This window comes from Triticum aestivum, chromosome 6A (assembly GCF_018294505.1).
Source record: "Triticum aestivum cultivar Chinese Spring chromosome 6A, IWGSC CS RefSeq v2.1, whole genome shotgun sequence".
In the NCBI taxonomy this organism is placed as follows: Eukaryota; Viridiplantae; Streptophyta; class Magnoliopsida; order Poales; family Poaceae; genus Triticum; species Triticum aestivum.
The window spans coordinates 3974122-3987382 of NC_057809.1; the positions used below are offsets into that span (position 1 = coordinate 3974122).

Genomic DNA, 13261 nt, shown 5'->3' on the forward strand with positions numbered 1-13261 from the left:
GGACCGCCAGGGACGCCACCGTTCGCCACAATGGCGATCTTGTCAGCGCCGCTTGCCACCGCACGCCGCTGGCTGCACAGCCTCCCGCCACGTACGCCTGGAAGGGCCCCGGAGCGACACGTTGGTGGATGTGCTGGAGTGCGGGCCCAGGGAGGTGGCTTGCCGCGGCAAGCGCCTTGCCGCTGTCGTTGTCTTGTCGCGTCCGGGAGCTTGTCGCTCACCGGGCCTTGCCGGGGCGCGTGGTGCGCCGCGGCAAGTTCCTTGAACTGCCTTGGGTGGCCTTTCCGGCAAGCTCCTCTTGCCAGGGTCTTGGGATGCTTTTGTTAGCCTTCCCGGCAAGCTCCTCTTGCTGGGGTCTTGTCTTCTTAGCTTGTACACTTTGCTCTTGAATGGCTCCAAAGGAACCACGGAGGACCTTGGCGGCCACCCGGCAAGCCTTGCCGCGGGATGCTGCGACTGCCCGTGCACAAGTTCGGGATACTAGGGTACCCCTACTCTAGTACACCGACAATCCAAGAATGATAATATAACAGCATGAATATTTCAGAAATTATAGATATGTTGGAGACGTATCAATCATCTTGTGCTTTTGATCTCCATCTCCAAAGCATCGCCATGATCTCCTTCATTACCCGCTCGACACCTTGATCTCCTTCGTTGCATCGGGGTTGTCTCGCCAACTAGTGCTTCTACAACTATTGCTAACGCATAGTGATAAGGTAAAGCAATTACATGGCATTGGCCTTTCATACATTAATCAAGAGACAACCCTACGGCACCTGCAATAACGTATATCACATCACATCTTGACCATATCACATCACAACATGCCCTACAAAAACAAGTTATACGTCCTCTACTTTGTTGTTGCAAGTTTTACTTTGGTGATACAGGCTTCTAGGAAGAACCATTCTTACCTACGCAAAAACCAAACGGTGATTTTTCAAGGTTGCTGTTTTAACCTTCTTCAAGGACCGGCCGTAGTCGAATTTGGTTCAACTAAAGTAGGAGAAGCAGACACCCGCCAGCCACCTTTATGCAAAACAAGTTGCATGTCTGTCGGTGGAACCGGTCTCATGTACATGGACATGTATGGTTCGTCCGGGCCGCTTCATCCCACAATGCCGCTGAGTCAAAATAAGACGTTGGTGGTAAGCAGTATGAACATCACCGCCCACAATTTCTTTGTGTTCTACTGGTGCATATCATCTACGCAAAGACCTGGGTCAGATGCCACTGTTGGGAAACATTGCATGGAAAACAAAAAAACTTCTATGCAAACGCAAGATCTATCCATGGAGATGCATAGCTACTAGAGGGGAGAGTGTGTCTACGCACCCTTTTAGACCGTAAGCGGAAGCATTTATTAACGCAGTTGATGTAGTCGAACTTCTTCGCGATCCAACCGATCGAGTACCGAACGTATGACACCTCCGCGCTTAGCACACGTTCAGCTCGGTGGCATCCTTACCTTCTTGATCCAGCAAGACGTCGAAGTAGTGGATGAGTTCCGGCAGCACGACGGCGTGGTGACGATGATGCTGATGCTATCTCCGCAGGACTTCGCCTAAGCACTCTGAAAATATGACCGAGGGACGAAACTGTAGAGAGGGGCGCCGCACACGTCTAGGAGATTGTTGTGTGTTATGTGTGGCGCCCCTCCCACATATATATAGGTGGGGTGGGGAGAGGGGAGGCAGCCAAGAGGCGCCCCAAGTGGGGCTGAGTTCCACTTGGGCTCCTGTACATAGTCGCTCCTCTTCCTTATTTGTGCGTGGGTGGAATGCAGGAGGAGGTGGCGCCCCCCTCCCCTTTCCTTTCTCTCACGAGGAGGGAAAAGCAGGAGGGGCCAACCCTCCCACTTTCCTTCCCCTAGGGCCAGCGGCCAGGGAGAGGTGCGCACCAGCCCTTTGTGGTCTGGTGTGTTCCCCCCTTTGGCCCATTAAGCCAATATAGCCTCTCGGGGCTTCCCAGAACCCTTTCCGGTGATCCGATGACTACCGGTATCTCCTGAAACACTTCTGGTGTCCAAATAGTATCGTCCTATATTTCAATATTTACCTCCGGACCGTTCCGGAGCTCCTCAACATTTGGTCACCAAATCATATAACTCATATAACACTATATCGTCAATGAATGTTAAGCGTGTGGACCCTACGTCCAATAACGGAACCTGGATGCCCATATTGGTTCCTACATATTCTACGAAGATATTTTATCGGTCGAACCGTAATGACAACATACACAATTCCCTTTGTCTGTCGGTATGTTACTTGCCTGAGATTCGATCGTACGTATCTTCATACCTAGTTCAATCTCGTTACTGGCAAGTTTCTTTACTCATTCCGTAATACACCATCTCGTAACTAACTCCCTATTCATTTTGCTTGCAAGCTTCTTGTGATGTGTATTACCGAGAGGGCCCAGAGATAGCTCTCGGAAACACGGAGTGACAAATCCTAATCTTGATCCATGCCAACTCAACAGACACCTTCGGAGATACCTGTCGAGCATCTTTATAATCACCCAGTTACGTTGTCACGTCTGGTAGAACACAAGGTATTCCTCTGGTATCCGGGAGTTGCATGATCTCATAGTCGAAGGAATATGTATTTGACATTAAGAAAGCAGTAGCAATAAACTGAACGATCATATGCTAAGCTAATGGATGGGTCTTGGCCATCACGTCATTCTCCTAATGATGTGATCCCATTATCAAGTGACAACACATGTCTATGGTTAGGAAACCTTAACCATCTTTGATCAACGAGCTAGTCTAGTAGAGGCTTACTAGGGACATGGTATTTGTTTATATATTCACACATGTATTTAAGTTTCCAATCAATACAATTCTAGCATGAATAATAAACCTTTATCATGAATAAGGAAATAAAAAATAAAAAAATATTATTGCCTCAAGGTCATATTTCCTTCAGATAATAGTTTTTTGTAGTGCAATATAGCTTCACTATAGCGAATTTTAAAGACTGCGCCATTTTTTGACATAGCCAATGTTCAAAATATAAGCTGATTCAGAGATTATTGGCCGATTTATCACTTATTGATGGGTGACCGCAAATATTATGCCTTATCTTTGCTATTTATCATTTTGTATGATTTATTGGTCTGACAAGCGATTAATTAGGAATCTAACGATTAATAGGGCCAGGCCCTTGTGGTAAGAATTTTGCCTTCCCTTCAACAGCCTCTTGCACAGGCACAACAGACATTTCGGCCTCTACCCACTTGATAGGGTTTCAGCCACCCCCGCGTGCCATTCTGCTCAACATTGATCACCCCGCCGACACCTTGCTCATCTCCGGTGGCTCGAGCTATCACCACCCAAACTAGGCTCTCTGCATCTCCCCGAGTTCATTTGTTGTGCTTTTGAATTTCAGGGTCATTTAGCTCACAAAAATAGCAAGTGAAGTCCTACATAATGCATGAAATATATTTTGGACATAATATTTCTTCGGGTTTCAAATGGCAAAACACATAAGTACCCTAACTATTAGAAAGATTCCCTCTGGTTTGTCCAAAGTGGGACTTTCCAGATATATCTCGTGAGTGGTGATGGTGATGACGGTGAAGCTGGTCACGTCCCAGAGTGAGATCTTGGGGTATAAAACTTTTTCTTCGCATGTGTCCCTTTGCGCCGTAACCATGGACAATATTCATTATTTAACATGCTGCTCGGGTTAATGTTGACTGTGAAGGGAACAATTTCATGAAACTTTTCATAATCTTCTGACATGTCTGTCTTGTACACTCCCACGATGTTTCTTTTCCCTGAAAGAACTATGTGGCGCTTTGGCTCATCGTATGATGTATTCGCGTCCTTATCTTTTCTTTTTCTCGGCTTGGTAGACATGTCCTTCGCATAGAAAACCCGCGCCACATCATTGGCTAGGACGAATGGTTCATCTGCGTACCAAAGATTGTTGAGATCCACTGTTGTCATTCTATACTGCGGGTCTTTCTTTACCCCGCCTCCTGTCAGATTGGCCCATTTGTACCAAAACAAAGGGACCTTCAAACCAAGTCCATAGTCAAGTTCCCATGTCTCCTCTATGTAACCATAATATGTGTCCTTTGGCCTATTGGTGTTTGCTGCATCAAATCGGACACCACTGTTTTGGTTGGTGCTCTTTTTATCTTGGGCGATCGTGTAAAATGTATTCTCATTTATCTCGTACCCTTTGAAAGTCAATATAGTCAAAGATGGTAACTTGGCCAGCAAGTACAACTCATCTGCAACACTATCGTCATGCATGAGATGTGTCTACAACCAACCGCCCAAAGTCGTCGTTTTTCATGAGTAATCCAGTTGTCAGACTGCTCCGGGTGTTTGGAGCATAGAATATTCTTGTGTTCCTCGATATACGGAGCCACCAAGGCGGAATTTGGTAGAACTATGTAGTGTGCTTGCGCCCAAGAATGCCCGTCCATACATATTACTTGGTCCTTCCTAGCGTGCCTTTTCCACCAAGTCTGCCCTCATGCCGCGATTCGGGAACACCAATCGGCTTACAAAACTCAATGACCTCCTCTGTTTCATGGCCCTTGGAGATGCTTCCTTCCGGCCTAGCCTGGTTATGAACATATTTCTTTAAGACTCGCATGGACCTCTCAAAGGGGAACATATTGTGTAGAAATACAGGACCCAAAATGGCAATCTCTTCGACTAGGTGAACTAGGATGTGCATCATGATATTGAAGAAGGATCGTGGGAACACCAACTTGAGACTGATAAGACATTGCAACAAATCATTCTGTAACCTTGGTAAGATTTCTGGATCGGTTACCTTCTGAGAGATTGCATTGAGGAATGCACATAGTTTCACGATGGCTAATCAAACGATGTCCGATAGAAGCCCCCTCAAGGCAACCGGAAGAAGTTGTGTCATAATCATGTGGCAATCATGGGACTTTAGGTTCTAGAACTTTTTCTCTGGCATATTTATTATTCCCTTTATATTCGACGAGAAGCCAGACGGGACCTTCATACTGAGTAGGCATTCAAAGAAGATTTCCTTCTCTTCTTTGGTAACAGCGTAGCTGGTAGGACCCTAACACTGCTTTGGAAGCATGCCGTCTTTTTAGTGCATATTTTGCTGGTCCTCCCATGCCTCCGGTGTATCTTTTGTCTTCCCATACACGCCTAAGAAGCCTAGCAGGTTCACACAAAGATTCTTCATCACGTGCATCACGTCGATTGCAGAGCAGACCTCTAGTTCTTTCCAATTGGGTAGGTCCCAAAATATAGATTTATTCTTCCACATGGGTGCGAGTCCGTCAGCGTCATTCGGAACAGATTGTCCGCCAGGACCCTTTCCAAAGATTATTTTTAAATCCTTGACCATATCAAGTATATCATCACCAGTACGGTGGCGAGGCTTCGTTCGGTGATCTTCCTCACCTTTGAAATGCTTGCCTTTCTTTCTTAAGAGATGATTGATCGGAAGAAATCGACGATGTCCCAGGTACACATTCTTCTTACATGTATCCAAATATATATTTTGGGTCTCATCTAAACAGTGTGTGCATGCGTGGTATCCCTTGTTTGTGTGTCCTGAGAGGTTACTAAGAGCAGGCCAATCATTGATGGTTACAAACAACAACGCTCGTAGGTCAAATTCCAGCTGTTTCTGCTCATCCCACAAACGTAGACCTTTTTTGTCCCACAACTGTAAAAGTTCTTCAACTAATGGATTTAGGTAGACATCAATGTCGTTGCCGGGTTGCTTGGGGCCTTGGATGAGAACTGCCATCATAATGAACTTCCGCTGCATGCACGACCAAGGAGGAAGGTTATAGATACATAGAGTCAACAGGCCAGGTGCTATGATTGCTGCTCTGCTCCCCAAAATGATTAATGCCATATGCACTTAAATCAAATCATAGGTTCCTTGCGTCATCTGCATAGTCCCCCACACTTTCTCATGATTTTTCTCCACTGCGACCCATCAGTGGGTACTCTCAACTTCCCGTCTTTCTTACGGTCTTCTTTGTGCCATCGCATTAACTTAGCATGCTCTTTGTTTTGGAACAAATGTTTCAACTGTGTTATTATAGGAGCATACCACATCACCTTGACAGGAATCTTCTTCCTGGGTTGCTCGTCCTCAACATCACCAGGGTCACTTCAACTGATCTTATAGCGCAATGCACCGCATACCGGGCATGCATTCAAATCCTCGTACTCACCGTGGTAGATAATGCAGTCATTAGGGCATGCATGTATCTTCTGCACCTCTAATCCTAGAGGGAAAACATCCTTCTTTTCTTCATACGTACTGTAGGGCGATTCGTTGTCCTTTGGAAGCATCGTGTTCAACATTACCAACAACTTTTCAAATCCCTTGTCAGATACACCATTCTCTGCCTTCCATTGCAGCAATTCCAGTGTGGTACCCAGCTTTTTCTTGTCATCTTCGCAATTTGGGTACAACAATTTCTTGTGATCCTCTATCATGCGCTACAACTTCAGCTTCTCCTTTTCACTTCCGCAGTTTCTCTTTGCATCAGCAATGGCCCAACCAAGATCGTCAGCAAGCTCATCTGTTGCCTCTTCTTCAACTTTTCCCCCATTGTTGTACCATCATATTCAGGGAACCCATGGCCAGGACAGCTGTCATCATCCTCTTCTTCTTCATTCTCTTCCATTAGGACCCCTCTTTCTCCGTGATTGCTCCAACAGTTATAGCCGGACATGAAACCAGACATAAACAGGTGGACGTGAATGGTTCTTGAGTTAGAGGAATTGTGATCATTCTTACAGACAGCACATGGACAACGCATAAAACCATCCACCCGCTTGTTTGCCTCAACCGCAACCAGAAAAGTACGCACGCCATTAATGGACTAGGGAGAGCATCGGTCATTGTACATCCATCGGTTATCATCGGTCATCGTACACAACATCGAAAAGACCAAATTAATACAAGTTCATACACACTTATTCTCATAAAACAACACACAAACTCTCTAGCTAAAGCATTTAAATGCGACAACAATGCAATCAAGATCACAAATAAGGTAACAATTGATGCAACAGCATAGTGATACCAAGCCTCTTTATTAACGACATATTTTCTAATCTTTCTAATCCTCAAGCGCATTGCATCCATCTTGATCTTGTGATCATCGACGACATTGACAACAAACAACTCCAGTATCATCTTCTCTTCTTCAATTCTTTTCAGTATTCTTTCAAATACTCGCTTTCTTTTTCAACTAAATTTAACTTCTCCGCAAGAGGGTCGGTTTCCGGTTCACATACCTCCTAGATAAAAAATATCTATGTCAACTTTATGGGCATAATTGTCATAAACACGAAAATGCAACAAATAGTTATAAAAGAGAGTATACACCACATTCGAATCATAAACCGGACGAGGGCCGACGGGGACGGATATCAAAATCATGCCACTATGTGTAACAAACAACCATACAGGTAAGAAAATTATACAAGTAACTATCTAAATCACACAAACATGATTTTTTTTATAAAAATGATAAGAACAAGAGGCTCACCAAAGGTGGTGCCGGTGACGGGATGGTGGGGGCAATCGACGGTGGTTAGGATGGGGACAGCAAGGCACTAAGTAAACAACACCTACACATGCACACTAAGAAGTAAATTTGAACTCAAGTTGTATATAATTCAAACAAACTCCCACCTATAATTAATCCCAAACTAAAACCCACAAAGAGAGAAGTGCATTTTTCAACCCCGAACTCTTGCCCTAGTCTAATTTACAACCCCGTACTTCAATACCATCTAAATTACAACCCTCAACTCTCAAAACCGGTCAGTATTCAACCCTCCCCTCCTTGTTGACTGGTTTTGACCAGGGGCGACCAGTTTTGACCAGTCAATGGATCCAATCAGCATGCCACATGAGAAATAAATTCAAAATTTCAAGAAAATATAATTAAAAATCTGTAAGATTGAGAAAAAATCCGAAATAAAATTTTCCGGGAAAACAGTTTGTGAAAAAATTTTGAGAACTTTTTCCTGTAATTTTCGGGGAAAAAATAAAAATAATAATTTTTTTTGGAAATTACTTTTCCTAGAAATTTTAACTTTTTTATTTTACATTTTTAAATATTTTTCTTGGGAATTTGAAATTTTTCCCTGGAGTTTTTTTATTTTAAGTATTTTTTGGTTTTTCATGGAAATATTGATATTTTTGTTTTTCGGAAATTAGTTTTTTTATTTTTCCCTGCTTTTTTCCTGGAAATTTGATTTTTTTTTTAATTTCTTTTCCTGGATTTTTTTATTTTACATATTTAAATTTTTTGCTGACATGGCATGCTGACTGGACCTGTTGACTGGTCAAAACCGGTCAACAGAGAGGAGTGGGTTGAATCCTAGCCGGTTTTGTGAGTTGGGGGTTGTAATTTAGACGACATTGGAGTTTGGGGTTGTAAATTAGACCAGTGCAAGAGTTCGGGGTTGAAATATGCACTTCTCTCCACTCACCCACAAATCACTATACTTATAGAGCATTGCAAGAGCTAATCTGCAATGAGAGACGAAAGGACAAAGTTGCTAGCCTTTGTGAACACTTGGATGGATGGGGTGCTTTCAAATCTTGACAAATTTTGTCAAAAATGAAGGATGGGCTTGAGCAAGACGGGAAGAATAGAGAGGAGAGGAAAGGGGAAAATGGGCTCGGGCTGGATGAAGGGTTTATATAGGGATGTCTTTAGTCCCGGTTGGTTATACAAACCGGGACTAAAGAGGCCCAGCCTGACGCCAGCCTACCACCACCCTTTTAGTCCTGGTTTGTGACACAAACCAGGACTAGAGGTACGCCACCAACCGGGACTAATGATGCCCACGCCGTAGACATTGGAACAGGGACTAATGGTCACATTACTACCGAACCGTAAACGAACCGGGACTAATGAGGTGAACGTAAGGTCATTTTTCTACTAGTGCCCCGACTCTTCCCCAAGAACTCAATCACCAGCACAGCCCTATTTGAATTTTGAAATAACAAAAGCAGGATATATGTTGTTGTTATATATTGAGGTAGTATTGTCCTACTCCCACCGTCCCAAAATAAGTGACTCGACTTTGTACTAAAGTTAGTGCAAAGTTGAGTCACTTATTTTGAGACGGAGGAAGTATTTAAAGTCTTAAAGCACACACCGTTGATTGTTTCCATTTTTACCTTATTAGTGCTTGAAAAGGGTAGGACTTTGGAGATAAAATCGATTAATCGTCCGATTTCCGATTAATGTCTATAATATCCGAAACATTGATTACCACGTAAATTTTTTCCTTATTATAAACACAAGAAATACATTGCACTACGAGAAACATGAAACAGATACATGATACAAACGAATATCCCACATTAGTGCTCATATAAATCAAGCATAAACAAATAGGATATGTAACAATTAGTGTTGGGAAAAAATGCTAGATACGCGGAGCCTATGCAAGACTTTTGTGTGTTATTTAATGTGAACATTAATTTAAAGATACGCATAAATGCAACAAGGAGCCTATGCAAGACTTTTGTGTGTTATTTAATGTGAACATTAATTTAAAGATACGCATAAATGCAACAAGGAATCGATCGATATCCACAACTTGGTGGTGGCTCTATATAAATACCAGCAATGGAGCTTGGCAGCGTGGATCCCATATAGGAGAAGGAAGAAGCAGGGCAAGTAGAAGTGCTCTCTTCTTGTAGTATGGCAATCCTCAATAGCAATACAAGGACAATTGTCTACACCGTGGCTGTTGCTCTCTTGGTCGTCATGATGATGTCCTCTTCGTTGCAATCTTGTCATGGAACTGATGAAGGTATGCAACAATGTCCTTGTTTTATCTTTGTATACATGCTAAACTGAATTGCTGATGCCGCAATGTAATTCATTTGTAGAGGAGGGTTGGGAGTGCCGTAAATTAGTGAACTGCACTGCTCCGGGATGCCTCGCTTATTGCAGACTTATAAAACATGGTGGAGGTTATCCTCACAGTATCATGTCCAAATGCCGTCACAACAGAACGGAGTGCTGCTGCCGAGACTACAATCAGCCGCCGCCGCCGCCGGCGTCGCCGCCAAGAGATCTCGTGCTTGTGCACAACAACGCTGGTGCATGAAGTCGATGCATGTTTTGATGAACCTGCAGTCGGAGCATCCGATGAAAATCAAATAAATTTGTTTTAGCTTCATACATACTCCAAGCAAACAAATGTTGTACTTTGAACGACCATGTTCTGTTCGACACCTGATTAACAATACTTCCGTAGAACTTCCTCGTATGAAGTTAGTAGGCCTCTCGGGCTTCTCGCGGCCCGTGTTGCTCCCTGCCGGCAACGTTGGAGCGAAACCCTACCTACTGGCTAGGCTCCCCTCCACACCGGTCCCCAATCACAGCCGTTGGTCTACGCTGCCGAGCAAAGACCGCATGGCATTGGCTCGGCGCAAGGTGTGCGGCACTCCCACCCCCACCCTCATGGCGTTGCCTCAGATGATAGGTGTGGAGTCACTGATCTTTTAGTTTCTGCTGCGATCATACCCAAGCCCTTATTTCCGGAGATGCTTTCGCTTCGACGTTTCACCACTTGGTTGAAAACGACCTATGGGCATTCGGGCTCTTGACGCGTGCATTTCTTTGGGATGTGGCGTGGTAGAAATTATGTGTGGCTGCAGACTCTCAATCAATATTTTCTTAACGTGGGTAGCGATCTTCTTGGTGCGGTTAGCCATTATAGGTGTTTGTGGGCCAGCACTGCTGTTGACTTGGGGGCCTAAGATTTCTTCGGATGTCTATGTGCGTTATTGGTCGCCGCCGCGTGATTGGTCGCCCGCGTGTACGTCTTCCCAGGATCCACGTGCAGTTATGGAGCAATCATACGCGAAATCTTAAATCATTCAGCCTCATTTGAATTTTGTACTTTTAGTCATGAATTTAGGATCTCAAACTTCGAAGCTCACAATCTTACAAAGCATGCACTCTCTCTTGGAGGTGGCCGCCATGTCTGGTTAGACCATCCCGGAGATCTTCTATCCGTTCCTGTAAACATTGTGACGACTTAATAAAGCTTTGCAAGTTTATTTAAAAAAAAGTTGCGATCGCTGTCATAATCGGTGCCCCTTAATGCGTTTAGTCCAGAAAGCTGCCGCTGCATGAGGCTTCATGCATGGTCGGTTGCATGCATGAACGGCCTGCGGTGTTCTTTCTGCTGATGGCGCGTGACACGGTTTGTTGGGATGTTTGACCGCGTGACTCCGACGCCACCGCTCCACCATCGTACATGACTATAAAGCTCTCCTCCTCCTCCTGTCTCGCCTGGCCAGCCCTGCCCACCCCACCATCGAGCTCGGTTTCCCTGTCCGGCGTGGCCCCGTCTTGCTCTCCTGGAGCGACGGCGGCGGCGTCGTCCGGTCGTCCACGTCCAATGTCCTTTTCTGCCGCGGCCCTTCCCATGCCGGCCTCGGACATAGCGACCAGGTCCTTTGCACTGGCGGGCGGCGGCGGCTCGAGCCCAAGAGGACATCTCAAGAGACACAACCTTGGAGCGGCGCAGCGTGTCGCAGGCTCACAGCGCCGTGGCTCGGAACACGGCAACGATGGCGTGGTTGTGCTCGGTGGCGTTCAGGCCTTGAAGGTGAGGTAGCACGCGAGCGGCTCCTCGAGGCCCTCGCCGACGCCCGGATGTCGTCGTCCGCCGCGATCATCTCCGCCATGCTCGCCGGGAAGTCTGGGTCCCCCGACTCCTTTTCCATGACGAGGCTCTCCTACAGCCAGGGCCGGCGCCTCGCGCGTCGCCTCTAGCTTGTCATTTGGAAGATCACGCACTTGTGTGCCATGCTAATAAAAAGTACATGCTTTTGTTCCGCAGATCTAAATGTGATGAGAACCAACGATCAGCCAAACCCTCTGACATATCACAGAACCAAGACGGCGTCACTAGCTCTGCGACGGCCGTCGGCACGCACCGTCTCTTCCGTGCACAGTACGCATTAAATAAACCGCCGTACACGCACTGAAAAACTGCACGCGTCCAACATCCCGAAGTGAAGCAACGTCTCACGATTCAGTGAGCAGGCGAGCCCGTCCACGCCCATGAATTTTCGGTAGGTTGTTCTACTTTTATGTACCGTCGCCTGTGGAGGAACTTGCCTGGTTTAATCGTGTGAACTCTTGTATATTACTCCCTCCGTCCCATAATATAAGAGAGTTTTTGACACGCTCATATATTATGGGACAGAGGAGTAGTATCTAAGATAAGCAGACATTAGTCAACGTGCATACCTCTAGCAATGGAAGTCACTTATGTTGATGCTTGCTTCTGTCATGTGTTAGGAGTCTATCAGTTTAATTACCATTGTTGTAATGACATGTTTAATGTTTTGTTATTGCCAGTTCATTTTGATGTACTGCTGATCCTGAGATGTCAGTTCATTTGATCACAAACATGTTTGCTTTCATGTGTACTACTGCTTGATGATTATTACACGAGAAACACTCACGCCAAATAATTAAGTCACACTACTACATGACCCTTTAACACCACCTCCGATGCTTTCAGCAACTTGAGAAGTGTCTCCTGCTTGGTGCATACAATTATATATATTTCAGTGGTGGCAAGTTTGTCCCCAATGATTTTGTATGGTTATTATTTTTAACCAGTTGGATTCCAGGAAAGCAAAACCAAAATACACAAAGGAGGCCGTTCTCGTTGGTACGACAAGTCAAAAGAGTGTTCTGCTTAAGAATTGAACATATAAACGACGCTGCGCTACCCGCCATTCTAGCACACCTGAGCGAAATAGCAATTTTTGACCGCTCGATGAATTTACTGTGCGTGTTTTTACCCTGGTGGCAGGCTGGCAGCTGGTCAGCCGCCGGTCGCTTTTGCACACGTAACCTCCTTCTTGAGCTGGATGACTGATGGGGTCGTTCGCCTATGGGAACAGGGAGCAGAGGCTGGATTCTCTCGGGGCTGTGTAGGCGACTGCTGAATGTGTGCAATGTATTTATTTGGTCCTGTGTTGTGTTTCGCTCATGTGCCGCAAAGAGTATTTAACTTGACAGAATCGTGGATTCGTTTTTGAAAGCAAGTCCAGTACTGGATCCTCAGTTAAAATTTCCCACGATTTACAGTATATATATCGTGGTTGTGTTTCGTTTCAGTTTAGAAATATAATTTTTATCTGGTGAATACCATATATTTAGATCATTAATACGTGATCGTGAAGCATTGATATTCACTTTATATGGAAAATAT

At 45.0% G+C, this 13261-nt stretch overlaps 1 protein-coding gene and 1 long non-coding RNA gene across 2 annotated transcripts; both read left to right on the top strand.

The window, feature by feature from the left end:
* The first annotated feature begins 9619 nt into the window (after nt 1–9619).
* Nucleotides 9620–10275, top strand: LOC123129908 (uncharacterized). Its single transcript, XR_006463690.1, has 2 exons — nt 9620–9826; nt 9906–10275. It is a non-coding gene; the product is annotated as an uncharacterized lncRNA (long non-coding RNA).
* A 159-nt stretch (nt 10276–10434) lies between these two features.
* On the top strand, nt 10435–12454 carry LOC123131530 (uncharacterized). Its single transcript, XM_044551176.1, has 3 exons — nt 10435–10504; nt 11297–11729; nt 11873–12454. Exons 1-3 carry the CDS (start codon nt 10435–10437, stop codon nt 12018–12020), a joined length of 651 nt encoding a protein of 216 aa, XP_044407111.1. The 3' UTR covers nt 12021–12454.
* The last annotated feature ends 807 nt before the right edge of the window (nt 12455–13261 follow it).

Coding starts and splice junctions, on each gene's coding strand:
- LOC123131530 (XM_044551176.1), top strand. CDS start 10,435: ATGGCATTGGCTCGGCGCAAGGTGTGCGGCACTCCCACCCCCACCCTC. Junction 10,505..11,296: donor GGCGTTGCCTCAGATGATAG/GTGTGGAGTCAC, acceptor ATGACTATAAAG/CTCTCCTCCTCCTCCTGTCT. Junction 11,730..11,872: donor TCCGCCATGCTCGCCGGGAA/GTCTGGGTCCCC, acceptor TTTGTTCCGCAG/ATCTAAATGTGATGAGAACC.